Genomic DNA, 19,033 nt, shown 5'->3' with positions numbered 1-19,033 from the left:
CAGGTTCCTCTGTGGCAAGCAAGGCGTCCCTACCCAGAGCAGACCCTCAGACCCGGGAGCAGAGCGGTACTCACCAGTGGGAGGAAGGTCAGCAGGGGCCGGACTCTTGGCCGAGCTTTCAGTGTGGCTGTTCCCGACTCGCTCACGGTGTTGAACCGATTGTCTCCATAATAGATCCCATCTGGAGGAGAGTGGGGACAGACCGTGAGCTGGAGATGGAGGGGACGCCGAGCCAAGTGCAACCCACCCTGCAGTTCCCAGTGAGGAAGCTAGGCCTGCGGTGGCCCCCATTAGCCTCAGCTAAGCCGCTCTACTACAATAAGGTCCTGGGAATATTCCGTGTGCTCATGGGGCCACTGAGGTAGCCTTGTGGGAAGGACTCAGGGGTCATTGCCCAGGGTCTCCTCCAGCGTTCCCAGGGCTTTCGGTCCCTCAAAGTTCATCTCTCTCCTTACCTTCCACACCACCACCCCCAACACTGTCATGGGTCCCCAGTCCTCACTGCCACAGAAAAGTGTCCCTCCTGGGGCCAGGAGAGCTTGACCAAGGTGACAACCAAAGCTTATCTCTGAGAGAGGGAGGGAAACAAGGCAGTTTTTCTCTCAAGTGTTTGCATTTCTTTTTTTTTAAATCGTATATTCTTTTTTTTTTTTTAAAGAGAGACAGAGAGAGAGAATTTTAATATTTATTTTTTAGTTTTCGGCGGACACAACATCTTTGTTTGTATGTGGTGCTGAGGATTGAACCCGGGCCACACGCATGCCAGGCGAGCGTGCTACCGCTTGAGCCACATCCCCAGCCCAAGTGTTTGCATTTCTAATCTGGAACTAGCAGAGCGCACGAGACCACCTGCTGTCCCCTTTGGCCAATACTCCATCTTCTGGACCCCTCAAACCCAAGAGTTCCCTAGCCCCAAGCCACCAAAGGCGTGTGCATAGCTTTCCTTGATGCACTCTTGAGGGCTGAGCAGAAACAGTGGGGCTGTAGTAGTGAACTAAAACCTCAGCTCTGCCACCGACTGGCCATGTTGCTCGGCTCCTCTGGGCCTCCCATGTTGCCAGCTGTGCAAAAGATGTGATGCTAGTGCCAGCCTCTTCGGACTGTTGTTTGTGAGGAGTAAGTGTGAAGTGTTCAACAGACCTGGTCCCTTCCCCTGCAGCAAGATGTCACTGAGGACCCTCCCCTTCCTCCAGTTCCTGGGCCCTGTGTGCAGCTGGGGAGGGAGTGAGGAGACATGCCCTCTTTCTCAACCAAGCTCCCTTGTGACCCTGTCACTCACTGATAAGAACTTTGGATCCCCTCCCAGATGCACACTGTCACCTCCTCAAGGCAGGGATCACTGAGGGCCTCTTTCTTTTTTCTTTTAGAGAGAGAGAGAGAGAGAGAGAGAGAATTTTTTTTTAATATTTATTTTTTAGTTTTCGGCAGACACAACATCTTTGTTTGTATGTGGTGCTGAGGATCGAACCCGGGCCGCACGCATGCCAGGCGAGCACGCGACCGCTTGAGCCACATCCCCAGCCCCAATGAGGGCCTCTTTCTATGTGGGTCACAAGCAAGGAGGCCTTTCATCCACTTAACAGGGTCTGAGGGACTTTCTCCTCCTCTGTACTCAAGAGAGGAAAGAAAGTTCAAATCCCCGTTAACCAGAATCCGGATACTTGGAACTCCAAACTAACTGAGATTTCTTTTTTCCTTTATGAACGACTTGAGGAGGAAATTGCAAGAGAGCCAAATAACGTATTCAAAAGAGCCCGGGCTTGTCAGAGAGGTGCTGGAATCAGAATGTGTCCATCCCAAATTCCTATACCTGTAGTCACTGTCCTCCATGAGCAGCTAGGCTTCAGGTGTGACAGGGAGGCGCCTAGCACTGTGACAACTGGTGGGCAGGGCCCTCAGTGTGCTGCCCTACCAAGGTAGAAAGGTGGCGGGTACATCCAAGACTGTCCACCTCTCAAAAGAGTACCAAACAACCGGTTCTGTGTGCATCTCCTGTTCCTGGAAGCCCCAGTTCCCAGTGCTGCCCTGCCCCAGGCACTGGGCAAACATGATTCCCCAGTCAGGGCTGCCAGGCTCCATGCCTGAGGCTGCAGAGCAGGACTAGAAGGGCACCAGGAAGGAGCCTTAGGGTGCAGCCTTGGCCCAATCAGAACAAGAGAGGGGAGATAAAATGCACATCTCCAGCGGCCACCACCAAAGCCTGCCTGACCCTGTAGCTTCCAAGTCTGTGAGCTCGTGCCTGGATCTCCTAGGACAGGCTCCTGATGCCTGGTCTCAATGACATGCTCTTCACGGGACTGGGAAGGGAACATGGGACAGCCTCTCTCCTGGGCAGACACACTCTCTCACTCGTGTGGGAGTCTAGGAAGCGCCTTTCAGCAGTTATTCTCATACTAATGGCCTCTATTAGCATGCTCCTAGGAGTTTCAGAAATGTTTTATCTGAGCAAACCCCCGCCCCGCCCCAGCAAAGTGAAAACTCTGATAGAAAAAATACAAGGTAAGATTTACTGAGCACTTTTACATGTCAGGCACTGTTCTAAGAATCCTACATATTATTAATTCATGGTTTAATTCTCAAAAACATCCCCATGCAAGTCATGTATGACTAAAAAAAAAAAATCCCCATGCAAATTGCTTTAAAGATAAGGAAACTGAGGCAAAGCCTCACCGAAAGTGTTAAAGCCAGGGCTTCCCTGAAGGATCTGACCTCTGAACCACCACAACCCACAAAGGAAGGACTCAACCCCATCATTTATAGGACTTGGATGGGAAGATGGGAATGCAAAGGGAGGGGTGTTTTTTTTTTTTTTTTTTGGGGGGGTAGGGTCAGGAAGTCTTGGCTTTGGCCAATGAGCAGCTTTCACAAAGCCACCCCCGGGTCAGGACAGAGTCAGCTCTGAACATGGCCATCTGACCCCGGGCTGGCCCAGGCAGGTGTTCTAGCTACGTCACAGATTCCATGACTCAGCCCCGACTGGAGCACTGTGGCTTTGCTTGGCCCATGGTTGTTCTGAGCAGGGGATTCCTTCCGTACAATACAATTGTTCTCTGTAAATCATACAGAAGGGGAGTGGCTGTGGCTGTGGCTGAGGCAGGGCTGGTGGAATCGTCCCCCCCTCCCCCGGGAAAATCCATTTGGCACCTCTGGAAAGTCAATTTGCTTTCCCAGTCCTCAGCGTTGTGTCACGTGTAAGTGTGTAAACGCAAGGATGGAAGCAGAGCCCAGTGATATAACCAGAGGATTCCACCAGCCACTGCTATCAATGGCTGCAAAGATGCAAGGGGATGGCCAAGGAGTGGCAGCAGTCTCTAGAAGCTGGAAAAGGCAAGAAAATAGACCCTCCCTAGAGCCTCCATAAAGAAGCCAAGTCTTCCCAACCTCTTAATTTTAGCCCTATGTCAGACTTCTGGCCTATATGATTGTAAAATAATAAACAACAATAAGCTTGCATTGCTTTAAGAGAAAGAAAGAAAGAAAGAGAGAGAGAGAAAGAGAGAAAGAGAGGAAGGAAGGAAGGAAGGAAGGAAGGAAGGAAGGAAGGAAGGAAGGAAGGAAGGAAGGAAGAAAGGAAGGAAGGAATAGATAAGGAGGTGTAACCAGGATCTGATGGGCCTCTCTGGGCCCTTCCTATCTGGCTCAGTTTCTGCCAGGTCAAGGAATGCCATTCGGTGAGACGTGTGTGGCCGTCACCATAAGCTAGGTCCTCCAAGTATTCAAGATCAGCTGAAGCTTTCCCAGCTTCAAGGTCAAGGACCAAAGCTGAACAGAAAGACAGGAGTCCAACCTTGGGGACTTTCCCATGGAAGTAAGTGAACTCCACTGGATTGGTGGCAAGGATGGGGAACAGCCCTTTCGGAGGAGCAGTCCCTTCCGCTGCTGAGAAGTTAAGGTGGACTTGGAAGGTCCTGATGCCTGAGGGGTGAGGGAAAGGAGGAGGTGAAGGGGAGGCTGGAGAGGAGGCTCATACAGAAGGTCCTACCCCAGCAACTCAACACCCTGAACCCAGCAACCTCTGCATCTGCCCTTTCCCTACGTTCCTTTCCCACTGAGTTCTTGGTGATTCCAGAAGTTTCCCATTTGCCAGGCCTGGGTCAGACCACGAAGATCCAGAGGGATTCAAAAGAAAAAGAGAAAGAGCTGCTTTTAGACTCAAAAGCTTCCAAAGAAAGGGAGGCCCTTCCGGAGAGTCCTGGGCAACAACAGCAGCCAGAAAGGGTCCCTGGTGGACCCCAGCCCATTGAGGCAGGAGGCTTCGGCTCAGTGTCTGACAGATCCACCTACCAGTAATGTGGTGATAGAGCAGGAGTAGGTTCAGATCTGCCTCCATTTACCTAAACCCGAGCACTAACACAGTCCTTCCCCACAGATTAAGCCCTCTTCATGACAGGATTGTGTGCAGGACTCCCTTAGTTTTTCTCCCTAAAAGTTTCTCCCTCACATATTGACAGGGAGTGAAGGAGAGACACTGCCTTCCTTTTACCCTTGCTCAGGATTGGAGTTGCCATAGATACCATCTAATATCCAAAAACCCATTTCAGAATTATTTTTTGGTGCCTGAAGACACGTAGCTCCCCTCTTGACCTCCTGTCTCAGAACCTGACCTTGCCCTTGGCTTAAGGAAGTCATCCGGCTGTGCCTGAGGCTCTGTCCCAGGTCAGAATCACCCAGGCAGAGGCCAGCGGGAGGCAGGGCATCGTGGGGTCAAGACTGCAGGTTTAGAGCCCAGGTGAAGTTGGGCTTCAGTCTCTGCTCCATCACTTAACTATGGAGCCCTGGAGGATCACTCGTGAACAATGGTCCCTACTGGGTGGGCTGGTGCAAGCCTAAATGAGAAAAACTATGGAATGTGTTAGCACAATGCCTGATGGGTAATTTTTGCTCAACATGTGGGAAGGCTGCTTATCACCTTATCATTGCCATCAGCATTGCTCATTCACTCGCTCTCTGCGCCCCTCCTCTTCCCCCACCAAGAGTTTGGGCTTCTGAGTTTGAAGCAGATCATGACACATGCAAATTAGGGAGAACACCTGTACCCATGGCTGAGTGCCATCAGGAGGCAGGTGATCCTTTGCTCTCATCAGGGATCATTCTGGGTCCTAATCCCAGTTTAGCGCTGGTTCCAACCACCCTCTTGGCAGATGGGGAGACTGAGACCCAGAGTGGGAGGAGTGGGACCAAAGTCACACAGCTGTGGTGGTGCCTGGGTTTACAGGGTCTCCGACCTGCAGTTTGAGCTGTCCTTCCCCCACACAGGACTCCCTGCTTCTCCCCATAGCAGTCTGCTCTCTGCCTGAGTGGGGTGCATGTGTGTTTAAATTGGGGGGTGCTCTGGGAACACTGAGGGCTAGGACAAGCTGCTGACTGACTCTCAGCTCCTTTTTCTCCCTTCTTCCCAAGAAGAGGAGCCTAATGGAGTCTTCTGCATTTCTCTTTTCAGAGTTAAGTGTTGAAAGCCTGGTAAAAATGGTCTTTCTTCCCCAGCCCCAAAGCTGCTCACAGAGCTCATGGATTGAGGTTAGAAGGTTCTGGGACAATTATCTAGTTCTCCAAATCCTAGATCTGTCCAAACTAGAGAGAAAAATTAATTTAATTAGATCCTTAAACGTTTGACATCTACTATTGTTACATGTATTACAAGACAGACTCTTCGTCAGGCGTGATGGCACACGCCTGTGATTCCAGCCACCAGGGAGACTGAGGCAGGAGGATTGCAAGTCTGGGGCGAGCCTGGGCAACTTATGGAGACTGTGTCTCAAAGTCAAATTAAAAGGTTTGGGAATGGATCTTGGTGATAGAGTGCCCTGGGTTCAATTCCCAGTAACACACACACACACACACACTCACTCACACATACAATCTTTCCTTCACTGCTTTCTTTTTGTAGCACTGGGATGGAACCCAGGGCCTCACACATGCCAGGCAAGTGCTCTACCACTGAGCTACCTCCCCAGCCCTAGCACTGTTCTAAGCCCTCACACCCCCATGGGGGAGGTACCCTTATTATTCCCAATTTTCACTGAAGAAACTGAGGCTCAAAGAGCTTATGTCCCCTGCCCCACAGTCTCATGACTGGTGAACAAAGGGGTTGGGACTTGAGCCTGGGCAACCTGAATCTAGAATCCAGTTCTCTCTGGTCATATCCAGCAGAGCCAGGGGGAAATGCAGGGATCCTGAGTCTCTTCTCTCAATGTCCATTTCTTTTCAGGGTGAATTTTGAAAGTTGGTGAGGCCTAGAGGGAAGCAAATGGATATAGGGACTGACATCTTTTGGTGTCTGTGCTCACATCCCAGCTCCTCTATGTAATTCCTACCAACTGTGGGTACTCCTCAGACTTAGTTTCTCTGCCTGTAAAGTGGGGGAAATTAGTCCTACTCTGTAGGATGCCTCCCAGAATCAGGGGAGGGAAAGAAACTAGCAGGGGTGGGAGGAGGGCTGGAGTGATGGTCTGGAGCCCCAAATTGCCAGGAGCCCCTAAATGACCTCAAGAACGCTGGCCACAAGTCTAATCGGATTCTAGGGTCTTAAGAGGGGTGGGGCAGTAACTTGGAGAGTTTGCTGCCTTGACCCAGAGTAACCCAGCACCCCAGAACAGACCTCCCCCTACTCTACCTTACTGTAGAGGCACAGTGGAGTACTGGTGAAGGACAAGGTGGGGCATCCTGTCCTCCACCACTAGGGGAGCCACTGCCTTCGGGAAGCAGGAGTGGGTGGCCCCATGTGAATGTAACCCTCAAATGAGTTAATGAGGCCCTTCCTTGCTAATTAGCAGGTCCACATGACAGAAACCTGAAAAGGCCAGTTTGTCCCAGCAAGCCCCAGCAGGCCTGACCAGGGCACCAGAGCGAGGCCTTTGTCCAAGGACAGAGGGGACACTAAAGGTTAGGCTAGGGGGGAGGGGCCCTGGGGTGAAGAGCCACAGAACAGAGGAGGAGGGAACTGAAGGGGAGGAGCCCTGGGGCAGGCAGCTCAAAGGACCCCCAGTGTTGGGGCTGAAGGGGGAACGGCACAGCAAACAGGGCCCTCTACTTCCTGGCTAGGATTTGCTGCTTAGTACAACAGCAGGATGACTTTACCTGGAATTTGCTAGAAACTCTCCCCACCTTGTCCTACAAAATCAGAATCTGATCTTAGCAAATACCAGGACGTTGTTTTCTCTTTGATGTCTGAGTTGCCCGCAGAGCAAGGACTTTGAGCCACTGAACCAACCTGAGCCTACAGCGTGTGTTCCTCAGTTGAGAGGGCAGGTGGCTCTTAGCACAGAGCCTGGTTCAGGGAATGGTCACCAGTAAGAATGATATTGTTATTATTAATTTATTGGCCAGGAGGGAAAGGGCACCGTGTAGCTGGTCTGCAGGGTCAAGGGAGGGCCTGCTTTTTGGACGTGAGCTATGGCAGTGAGAGGTGCTTATGTAAAGGGGCATTGGTGAAGGCGTGTGTGTGTGTGTGTGTGTGTGTGTGTGTGTGGTGTGTACACTGAACCACCGGCAAACCACAGCACACCTCCAGGGGACAAGAGTAAATAAACGTCTCCTTTACACCCCTGTAAGGCACAGGTCAGCCTTCTGAAGCTGGTGCTAGCTCAGCCCTAGCAGGAAATCGGGGCTCAGCTCTGGGGGTTCATGGTTTCCCAGCCTTTAGCCTGGCCTGAGCTACAAAATCAGGGGACCTCAGGAATAGGAATGCCAGAACCAGTGGCCACTCTAGGGAACACTGAGTTTTCCTGATAAGGAGCTGGCCATATCCCATACACATTTATTTTCAACCTACTGTACACACTGCAGGGAGTCAAAGGAGGAGAACAGCCTAGTTCCATGTGGGAAGGAAAGCCTGGGAGTCTCAAATCATTCTACACAGGAGAGTCACCTGGGAGCTGGTTAAAGACCTAGAGCCTGGGCCCAGTGACTCTGACTTGTGTGACCGAGGTGAGACCCCAGGAATCTGCATTTCAAATAAGAGTCCTAGTGGTTGTGGCAAGGTGATTTCCATTGGATAAAAGAGGGCAACGAACAGAGTACCCCATGGCTGGGGTGCCAAGCAGCGACCAGAGATAAAGATCCTCAATGAATCCAAGAGCCCAGGGAGCAGAGCAGAGCCACCGGGTGGCTTTGTCTCCGCAGCAGCTCAGTCCCTTATCAGGGATTTTCAAAGATCCACATCTCTGCTTTCTCATGCACTTAAAGGACAATTGTGTGTCCTTTCAAGGCCCCGGTTTGGGCTGGGGGAGGGCAGAAGGCTTAATTACAATTGCAATTGCTTTCAGCAAGAAGTCCTTCTAATTACTGGAACACATGTTAGGGAAGTTCTTTAAAGGAAAATGTAGCTGTCACCACCTTCGCATGACTGTTTGCATTTTACCCGTGGCACCCAGACTACCCTTGTGCAAACAGATTGTTACACAGCTGTAGCCACACACCAAGCAGTTACTCCTTAATTCCCCTATACACGTCTATGGTGATGTCCCCTCTTCGTTCTCCACCTATTTTCCAAGAGCTGGACACCAGGGACATCTCATTCCAGGCCTAGGAGGATTCAGGATCCCTATGGAACTCAAACCGCCGCCCTTCTGAAACCCGAAGATGGCCTCCTCATGCCGACTTTTTCTGGCATACAGCCATGTCAGGAAGAGGGGCTGAAGCTGACAGGGGCAGGCAGGGCTCAAAGCTGGGAATGACCTGATAATAGGAATCGCCTTTTAGAGCAGGACTGGCAAATCTGTAAAGGGCAGGCAGTAACTATTCAGGCTTTGTGGGCCATATAATCTCTTGCAGGGACTCGACTTGGACACTGGGGCAATTTTCTTTTTAGTGCTCTTTGAAGCTGTCACATACACGGCCTCGGGCAGCCCTCCTCTAGGTGACCTGGACACCATCCCCATTGAAGAGAAGAAAAACTGAGGTTCAGAGTGTGGCTAGCCCCACATTATTGACAAAGGCAGAAGCCTAAGGCAGGATTGGCATTTCCATCCCATTCCAGAATCCCTAACTCCAGTCCCTCCCCTCCCTAACTCCAAGTACAAGGAGGAAGGCTTCTGCTGTTCCAGCTGGCACTCCAGGGAACAGCCCACAACATGGGGAGCCGGCCTGCTGAGCCTTCCCTGTTTCCCACCCCACCATGTGCAGGCTCGCCTGGCTGAGTCAGCTGGAGACTCAGCCTTGCCCTGGGGACAGGGAGGAACAGTCCCCTGGGCTCCAGCCCTGCCCAGACAGGTGAAGGCAGCAGCTGGCGGGAGGTGCACCACGTCCCTCTTCTCTCACTGGAGTCTCCCACCAGTGGACAACTCAGCCCAGGGAAAAATGGAGAGGAAGTACCCCAGAGGCCCCTCTGAGGTCTCCCAGTGGGGGATAAGTGTGTGTGTGGGGCTATTCTTGAGGCAGAAGCCCCTCAGGTCAAGTTCACCCTTCTTCCATAGAGGGAGGTCAGCAAGTTGGCTAAGAGTATGGCCTCTGCCTAGGTTCCAAGGTTGGCTCTGCCTTACAAGGAAGCCTCTGGGGTAAGGGCAGCGTTCTCAAACTGCATTGTGGTGGTAGTTACAGGAGTCTACTAAAAATCATTGAATTGAGTCAGGCTTGGTGGCGCATGCCTGTAACCCCAGTAGCGCGGAAGGCTGAGGCAGGAGGATCAAAGGAGCCCAAAGCCAGTCTCATTAACTTAGTGAGGCCCTAACCAACTTACAAGACCCTACCTCAAAATATAAAAAGGACTAGAGAAGTGGCTCAGTGGTTTCAATCCCTTATACCAGGGGGGAAAAATCATTGAATTGTACTTAGGAAGATCCTAGCTCCACCATTTAAAGATATGTGATCTTGGGTATGTTATGTAACCTCCCTGCGCCTGTCTTTAATCTGTCAAACAGGAATGCTAATAATAGTACCTGACTCTAGAGGAAAAGTCAACCAATCAATGACACAACAATTTTACTGTTTTTGTTTGTTTGTTTGTTGTGGAACTGGAGATTTAACCCAGGGGCTATGCCCCCAGCCCTTCTTCATTTTCTTTGTGAGGCAGGTTCTCACTAAGTTGCTGAGACTGGCCTCAAATATGAAATCCTCCTGCCTCAGCCTCCCAAGTTACTGGAATAGCATGGTGTGCCTCACCATGCCACCATGCAACAGAATGGTATCAGGATGGGACCTTGTACCTAAGAATGGATCGATAAATGTTTGCTATGGAATGTCTTCATTCAGGCCAGGAGAGCTGTTTAGGCCTCATAGAGTGACATAGGCCAGCACACAGTCTCTGTAAGTTCTTAAGCCATGGCTCCAACTCATGGGGGCCTTCCTCATGCCAGGAATGTCCTTCCTTCTCACTCAAATGCTAGATTCAGTCAGAAGCTACCTCTTTTTTTCTGTGCCTCATACACTTAAGAATTCCTTACAGAGCCACATGGTTAGCTCTGTTCACCCACTGATCTGAGATCCTCGGGCCAGGGATCCCCAGCTCCTGTCCACCCTGCCTTGTATCTTGACCCTGGGTGTTGAACTGAATCCATAGCAGGGGCCCAGGCTGGTGAGACCCTCTAAGGGACCCACACAGTGGTCATAAAGGTCAGTGAAGATAGCGTGGTTATGGTGAAGCTAAGGAGATGATGGGTGACCCTGTTTTGTCCCCTTCCCTGGACCCAGATCCACAAATCATACATAAGAAACAAATTCTTGTCCCTCTCCTCTGACTTCCCTCCAGTTGTAGAGGGTACAAACTTCATAACAAGGTGACCCACAGCCAGACGGGAGGCTGCGCTGATATGGCCTACAAAGCCACACCACCCTGATTCAGGGACCAGCCACAACTGGGGTCAGGCCTCCACTGCCCCATCTCTGGCTCCTCAGACTGAGCCCACAGACAACCTAGGCCTCAGGTTGACCTGGCAAGCGCCAATAAATAACTTGGTGTCACAAATAGGCTGGTAACCTGTGAGTAGCGGCCAATGTTGATTTTTCCCAGGCTTCACCTACACAAAGCCAAACATGTGGTCACCCAGAGGGCAGCCCCTCTCTCTGCCTGGTGGACACTCTGGGCCAGGAGAGGCAGTACAGGAGCTGGGGAGGATGGAGGAAGTGGAAAGGAGGAGCCCTAGATAGGAGGAACATTCTGACTCAGAGGGAATGCGGATTTGGGGGTGGGGGATGGGGGAGACCCCACAAACCTCAGGAAATGCAAACACGAGCTCCGCCAAGGAACGGAAAAACACAAAACAAACAAAAAAACACCTCGAAGGAGGGCCTGGGGCCAAAGTGGCGCTGCGAAGTTGTCCCCTCTCTGCGGCCGGGTCCCTTCCTTCCCCGCTCCTCTCTCCCGCGGGGCTCTTTCCCTGATTGCCGGTGCGCACCTCCTCTTCCCAGCAGCTCCCCCTCGGCCAGCCGCAGGTTCCAACGTGTCCCTTCCCCTGCGCCCGGCCGGCTCCCGCCTTCCCAGCGCTCGGAGGAGCGGGAACCGGCGGGAGGCAGCGCTGCGGGCCACTCGCCTGCATCCCGCTCTGTCCCCAGGAATCACTTACCAAAATCCCTGGTCCCCTCCTCCGGGGCTTCTTGGGTGAAAATCCACGGGGGGTTGGTGGCGTAGAGGGAGGTGGCGGCGGGGTTGGCGTGCTTCTTCCCGAAGAGCTTGCTGAAGGTGCCCTGCACCGTCTGGTTCTTTTTCATGCTGCCGCAGGCCACGCGAGCCCCGGGGAAGGACCTGCCCTCCCTCGCCCTGCCCTGTCCCGGACTGAACTCCGCAAGGTCTCCCCAGGGGACTCTACTAGGCCATGTCCCCCGCCGTCCTCCCGGCCCGCGCACCGGGCGACAGGTGCTGCGGGCGCCGCCGCTCTCCTGGAAATGCGAGCTACCTGCACAGGTAAGAGGCTGCGGCTCAGAGCCGGCCCCGCCCCGCGGCCGCCACCACAGCAGCCGCCCCGCCGCCCAACTCCCCGGGCCACATTCCTTCCCGGCCTCCTTCTACAACAGGCCATTGTTGGCACGGCCCGGGTGGGCTGGGGACCTCGCCCAGCCCACGCCCTGCCTGGGAGAAGAGCCGCCCCCTCCCCAGGTCCCCTCCTGGGCCGCCTCCTCCACCGCCTCTTCCCTCTCTCTGGGGAAGCCAAGGCTGCGAAGGCTGCGAGCAAATTCCCTACTTCTGAAGGCGGTTAGTGACCAGGTCAGAATGCTCATTTTGGAAATAACTCTTGCATCCAACAGAAGGTAGGCTCCTGGCTAAAGCTAGCAAGTCAAAGCATCCTACAGGTCCTTAAAAATGTGGGCTTCTATGATGCAAGGATATGCCCAGAAGAAAAAAGAAAGCACAGAAAAACTAAAACAGCAAGCTGGTATTCCAATCTAGTAACAAAGATGGCAAATATCCTTATCGACAGGGCTCCAAAAACAGGGTAGGAGAACTAACTCTTGGCATTTTGTGGACATCAAATGCTTTTTCCCCATAGAGTTAGGTAAATACCAAAGATGGGTAGAATCCGTTTAGAATTCAGTTCACCCTCCAGGAAGACAAGCAATGGTCCTTTAAAGCACTTGGTATGCCATCCTGGCCAAGTCAAGGTGGCTGCCCACTGGAGAAGTTCCCATCAGATGAGCAGCTGGGAGACCCTGTGTGAAAGATGCTGAGAGAGGGAGTCAGGCCAAGGGGTCGGCATGCTGTTTTCTGGGCAGTAGGGGCAGGAGGCCTGGAGGGAGCCATCAAGTCTCACTGCCATCTGTTTCCCCTGGGGATAGCCCACTTCCCCTCACTTCCCCCAAGAGTGAACCAAAAGCATTTTGTCTTCTTTTCATTTTGCAAAATTCCTCCCCTAATACTTCAGCATACGTTGCCTAAGAACATTATCTTATATGATCGAACCTCTGTCACCCTCAGGAAACCTAACATTGATACACTATTGTCATCTAATACTCCACAGTAATAATTTCCCCATTGTGCCCCAAATGTCATTTTCGTTTATTTTTTTTCCAATCCACAGTCCAGATTCACATATTAACTTTGCTTGTCTCGTTGTTTTAGCATCTCAGTTGTTTTTCATGACAGTGACATTTCTGAAAAGACCCCTTCACTTGCTTCAGCATCAAGAGACCAAATGAGCCTGGCCTTCACGGCTTGTGGTTGTTATTGTCTTCCAGGTGCAAGGTGGGAAGGGACTGAGGAACAGATCAAGGGGACAGTAGCACTTTTTTTTTTTTTTAAGAGAGAGAGAGAGAGAGAGAGAGAGAGAGAGAGAATTTTAATATTTATTTTTTTGGTGGACACAACATCTTTGTATGTGGTGCTGAGGATCGAACCCAGGCCGTACACATGCCAGGCGAGCGGGCTACCGCTTGAGCCACACCCCCAGCCTGGGACAGTAGCATTTTGAAAACACCTGGGCTGAGGTTGTGGCTCAGTGGTAGAGTGCTCGCCTAGCATGTGCGAGGCCCTGGGTTCGATCCTCAGCACCACATAAAAATAAATAAATAAAATAAAGGTATTATGTCCAACTACAACTAGAAAATAAATATTAAAAAAAGAAAGAAAGAAAACACCTGTTATTATAGCTTGGATCTGGAATGTCCCTAAAGGTTGATGTGCTGAAGGCTTGGTCCCCAATGCAGCAGTGTTTAGAGGTAGGACCTTTGGAAGGTGACTGGATATGGGCTCTCACTTCCTCAGTGGATTAATCCATTGATGGATTCATAATTTGAATGGATTATTGGAAGGGGTTAGAAACTGTGGGAAGTGAGATCTAGTTGAAGGGAGTGGGTCCTTGGGAGCATGCCCTTGGGAACTATATGTCATCCCTGGGCCCTCTTCCTCTGCTTCCTGATGGCCCTGAGGTAAGTAGCTTTCCTCTACCATGCTCTTCCACCTCAATGCTCTGGCCCACCATAATGCCCACAGCAATGGAGCCAGCCAACTAGGCACTGAAACCTCTGAAACCATGAGCCAAAATATTTTTTTTCCTCCTTTAAAGTTTTTTTTTTTTTTTCCAGGTATTTTGTCACATAACAAAAAACTGACATCCATGTGTGTTTTGGTCAGACACACATCTGTGGTCAACTCTGTCCCACCCCACCCATTACCACAGCAGTCCTGGAAACCATCCCAGTCCATTCGGGAAATCTTTGTGGAAGAGTTCCCAGTGGCCTAGTGCTACACTGGGGTGGGGGTGGGGGGACCTGGGGATATAAGGAAATAAAATCAGTCCTGTTTCTGTCACAGAAGATCTTGGAGTCACACTGGGCAGACAAGGTTTATGAGATTCCAGGTGGCAGAGTGTGGATGACTAAGTGGAGGACTGTGATTGCTGTCACTAATGCATGCAGCAGGAACTCCGAGGTGGGGAGGTCAGCACGGGCTGGAGTAGCCCAGGAAGGCTTCTTAGAATGATTGAGACTGGAGCTGGCAAATGAAGGATGACAAGGATGTTAATGAGGAAGGAAAGAGCCCATCCTAGCGCCTGTACATATATCCATCCACCTTCTGTCTCCACATCATGGTTCCTCCCATTGCCCACATCAGTAAGGCACAAAGAACCCTAGATGCCCTGGTCATCACAACCCACCCAAGTGCCCTAGACACTCAGGCACCAGAAAGGGTTTCTTTCTCTCTCTCTCTCTTTCTTTCTTTTTCTTTTTCTTTCTTTCTTTTGTTTTGGAAACCCTGAGGCATGAGGTCCCTCCCACCCCAGGTAGCTCCTGAGCTCTTACACCCCACACCAGGCCCAGCAGAGTCATGGGCAAGTGGCTCCATTCACATGCAACCTCCACTGGATAACTAATATTCCAGAGGCACTTAACCACTGAACCACATCCCCTGCACTTTTTTTTGCATTTTATTTAGAGACAGGGTCTTGCTAAGTTGCTTAGAGCCTCGCTAAGTGGCTGAGGCTGGCTTTGAGTCTTCGATCTCCCTGCCTCAGCCTCCCAAACTGCTGGGATTAGAGGTGTGAGCCTCTAATCCTAGTATAATTAATATTCTTGAAAACAGCTGTGTGAACAGCTCTGGGTTGGAAAGAAGCCACAGGAATCAGAGACTTGGTTCCTGGGTTCCAGTTGCTGCAGTCTGTTTGGTAAGACAAGCAGAGAGTCATAGAAAGATGGAGAGTGGGGAGGTAAATGAGGAGGGGGGAAAAGGAGGAGGAGACTGACTGTAGAACAGAGCCTCGGAGATAAGAGCAAGAAGGGTGGGCTGCAGGATCAGGGGAGGGCTTGCAGGAGTTGTCTGCAGGGGCTTGGGAATTGGGGGTGGGAAGGAGGTCACAGCAAAGTTGCCCAGGGTATGGGGGGCTAGGAAAGACAGCTAGAAACATCATAAAGAACCAAATGTCCACCAAGAGGTGGCTGGTTAAATAAACTGTGGCACATTCACAGGATGGAATAATAATGTAAGTCTAAAAATAGATGAGTCAGCCAACTGAGTCAGTTATCTCCATGATGAACTGATAAACTGTTAACCAAACCATGTGTATAGTAGTGTCCTGCCATTTGTGTAAAAGCAGGAGGTGGGGCAGGGTATGTGCGGTCTTATTTGGTCTTATTTACTTGTTTTGGCACAGAGAAACTTTGGAAAGATAAACTAATAAAAGTGGCTGGGTACCATGTACACACCTATAATTCTACGGACTGGGGAGGCTGAGACAGGGGGTTGGCAAGTTTGAGGCCAACCTCAGCAACATAGTGAGACCCTGCTTTTAAGGACTGAGGGTGGGGCACAGTGGTGCACACCTGTAATCCCAGAGGCTCAGGAGGCTGAGGCAGAAGGATTGTATAGTTCAAAGCCAGCCTCAGCAATTTAGTGAGGCCTTAAGCAATTTAGCAAGACTCTGACTCAAAATAAAAAATAAAAAGGGCTGGGGATGTGGTTCAGTGGTTAAGTGCCCCTATTATTTAGAAAAATAAAATAAAAACAGAAAGGGCTGGGGATATAGCTCAGGGGCAGAGGATCCCTGAGCTCAATCCCTAATACCACTGAAATAAATAAAAAAACTACTGAAAGTGGTTATTTGGGGAAGGCTGGGGGAAAATTTTTTTTTAATTTCAAATATAATAAATACATTTCCTATTAAAAACTAAGGAAGGAATAACTAGTTTGGCCTGCAAGAGGCCTGCTGCCCAGTGTGGTCCTGAATCAACAGCATCTGTATCACCTGGGATCTCAGAAATGTGTAATCTCAGGCCCGTGCCAGACTGTGGGCCACCTCTCTGAGCCCATGTTCATCTCCAAATGAGCTATTAATTTAAGGTCATAATGAGACATAATGAATTGATGGATCACCCAACAGAGAAGCTGTGTTTTAATAAAGACCCCAGGATATTCAGGTGCACGTGAACATTTGAGAGGCTACCCCACAGACTAACAGGCCTGTAAGCATTTGAGGCCAAGTTCCCAGGGGCAGAGTCAGGCCTAATTCTCTGTCCAGCTCAGCACCAAGTGCTGTCACCACTCAGTCTCAACTCCTGTCATCTAATAACACCACACACCTGCTCCTCCAGTAAGAGAAACAATCAAATAACAGACAAAAGCCCAATCATATAATTAAACCTTTGCTCAGCGATTACTCATTAAACTCCGAGTGCCGACTCTACTGGTCAGCTCTGGAATGTGGGGTGGGATTGGGGCCTGGAAGTTGCTCTCTCCCGAGACCCAGTTATGCCTTTGTCATGTCGGTGGTCTTTCCTCCAACACAGCAGGGAGAGTGGAACCTGAGTGGAAAAGGTCAGGCAGAGACATCCTCAGGGACACCTTCACCCCTGGGTCTCTGCAGCTAACTCCAGGAGCAAGCATCAGCAGCTCATCACCCCAAAGCCCAGATGCTAACACACTGCAGACCGTCTTGCCCAGCGTCTTGTTCCCAGGCAGGACACATCCCAGATTAGCTCCTGAAAGGTTTCTTAGGTCAGTGGTGGGGTGCTGAGGTGTGGGGGCTTGGGAGTGTCCAGTCCACCTACTTCAACTCCCCTCTGGTTTGGGGGGCCACTCCCCCCTCTCCTGAGAGGGGGCTCAGGGACACTCACTTAGCTGATGCCTGAGGGCATGGCATCTAAGTCTGCCTGGCTGGGGAGCACTGTTTGGAGGTGCTGGAAAGACACGCACCTCTCTTTTTATATGTGGGCTCTGTTGATGGGATTGTGACCCTGGTGAGATCCTTGGCTGCAGACTAGGTTTGAATCCTGGCTCAGGTACACCTCTAGGGTGTGATCCTCCCCACATCCTTCCTCCCTGAGCCTCACTTTGTTAGTATGTAGAACAGGGACTGGGAACATAAGGATGTGATGTGACTCAGTGAGAGAGTGAGTGAAGGTACCAGCAGAGGGCCAGATGTGGGGATGTCATCCTGACTGAGGCAGGAGGAGTGCAAGTTCAAGACCATTCTGGGCAACCTAGAGAGACCCTGTCTCAAAAAATAAAAAGGGCTGAGGATGTAGCTCAGTGGTAGAGCTCCTGGTTTAAATCCCCAGTACTGCAAAGACAGACAGACAGACACACACACACACACACACACCCCAGTAGGAGGGTCTGCTCAGCACTCAGCCCTGAGCACTCCCTCCCCATCCCCGGCCCTGACGTTGGGTGGGACAGAGGTCATCAGAGCCTGTAAGAGAGCAGTGTCAATCAGCCAAGAACCCTAAGAAGAGGGGATTGGGGAGGGGAAGACAGCGTGGGGCAGGCATCTACAAGGTCACCTTGAAGATTAGGTAAAAATATTCTATTACAAAACATCCCACAATCTGAAATGTGTATTTCCATGTGCATGTGCACAGATACATTTTAAAAATTTGTTTTTTATATTTATTTTTTAGTTATAGGTGGACACAATATCTTTATTTTATTTTTATGTGGTGCTGAGGATCGAACCCAGTGCCTCACGCATTCTAAGCGAGCTCTATACCTCTGAGCCACAACCTCAGCCCTAATAAATTAATTAAGTACAAAATGTAAGAACCAAAATTCTGGCCTGGGGGTGTAGCTTGGAGGTAGAGCACTTGCCTGGCATTGTGCAGGGCCCTGGATTTGATCCCCAGAACCACAGCGGATTGGGGAAGGATGGCCCAAGTCCAGTGCTACAGCACACACTTGTAATTCTAGCTACTTGGGAGGCTGAGGCAGGAGGATCTCTTGGGCCCAGGAGCTCTAGGCCACTCTGGGCAACACAGTGAGACCCTGTCTCAAAAATAAAGGGCCATAGATGGGATGATATTGCAGCATTGTTTATGGGGATGGAGAGTTGGAGGCACGTGGGGGTCCATCTCAGGGAGCAGAGAGGTAAAATGTGGACACCGTCCACGGAGGACTGCACAGCGATCGGAAGCAAGGGATGGATGCTCACCCAGCAACAGGGATGAGCTTCAAACAGCAGGAAAGGATAAAATCTTCAGAACCCGACCAAGTAATAAACAGCAGAACGAGATCTAAAACACACACTACCGCTTAGGTAAATGAAACCACCTGCACACAAGACAACAGTATATATTTTGTGAGAACACTTGAGCAAAAAGATAGTCAGTAAGCACATAGGAATGGTTGCCTCTGGCAGGGGCGGGGGGATGGAGATATAGGGGGGAATTTACTCCGAGAGAGGAGGCCTTCACGGGCCAGGGGTAATAGTGCACCATAAAGCAAGGCATATGAATAATTCAGCTCTCTATATTTGAGGTACAACAAAGGAAAAACATGTAAGGATCAGAGAGATGAAGTAATTTGTCCAAATCACACAGCAGGTAAGAGGGGGTAGAGAAAATGTGCAAAGAACCAGGCCTACTTGGAGCAGGGCTGTAGCAGGACTCTGACAACCCCTGGTTGGCACCTTGGGGACAGAGATGACAGGAGGGGAGAAGCTATATATGTTGGGGGAGAGAGCAGTGGATCTTTCTGTGCTCCAGGCTGTTCTGAGCCTCAACATCTCTCCTCATCTTTCCCAAACACCCGCTGAGCACTCTGGGGTGTGGAGCACAGTCCTTACCTCCCCGGAAATCTCATAATGAACAAAATGAGGTTGTGGCTGGAATGCAGAGGGGAAGCCCAAAGGGAGCTTCCAGGGGTTGAATCAGCACGGCCTGGAGTTCAGCAGCAACC

The 19,033-nt window shown here is 50.9% G+C and overlaps 2 protein-coding genes across 3 annotated transcripts in view; one reads left to right on the top strand and one right to left on the bottom strand.

Moving 5' to 3' along the window:
* The window catches only part of CUNH6orf132 (chromosome unknown C6orf132 homolog), a 32,705-nt gene extending 21,030 nt beyond the window's left edge, over window positions 1-11,675 (bottom strand). Inside the window, exons 1-2 of the mRNA XM_046450677.2 lie at window positions 11,499-11,675; window positions 75-181 (exon numbers count right to left, since the gene is read on the bottom strand). Of these exons, the coding sequence (XP_046306633.1) occupies window positions 75-181; window positions 11,499-11,643 (252 nt within the window). The 5' untranslated portion in view covers window positions 11,644-11,675. The remainder of the gene's footprint in view (window positions 1-74; window positions 182-11,498) is intronic.
* The window catches only part of Cimip3 (ciliary microtubule inner protein 3), an 81,545-nt gene that overhangs the window by 54,610 nt on the left and 7,902 nt on the right, over window positions 1-19,033 (top strand). For both annotated transcript variants that reach the window (XM_046450679.2, XM_046450680.2), the window contains exon 3: window positions 11,654-11,836. In XM_046450679.2, the coding sequence (XP_046306635.1) occupies window positions 11,654-11,836 (183 nt within the window). The remainder of the gene's footprint in view (window positions 1-11,653; window positions 11,837-19,033) is intronic.

This window comes from Marmota monax, unplaced genomic scaffold, assembly GCF_021218885.2.
Source record: "Marmota monax isolate L192 unplaced genomic scaffold, Marmota_monax_Labrador192_F-V1.1 WCK01_AAM20220418_F8-fsc00127, whole genome shotgun sequence".
NCBI classification, from domain to species: domain Eukaryota; kingdom Metazoa; phylum Chordata; class Mammalia; order Rodentia; family Sciuridae; genus Marmota; species Marmota monax.
This window is presented reverse-complemented; position numbering and strand designations above follow the sequence as displayed.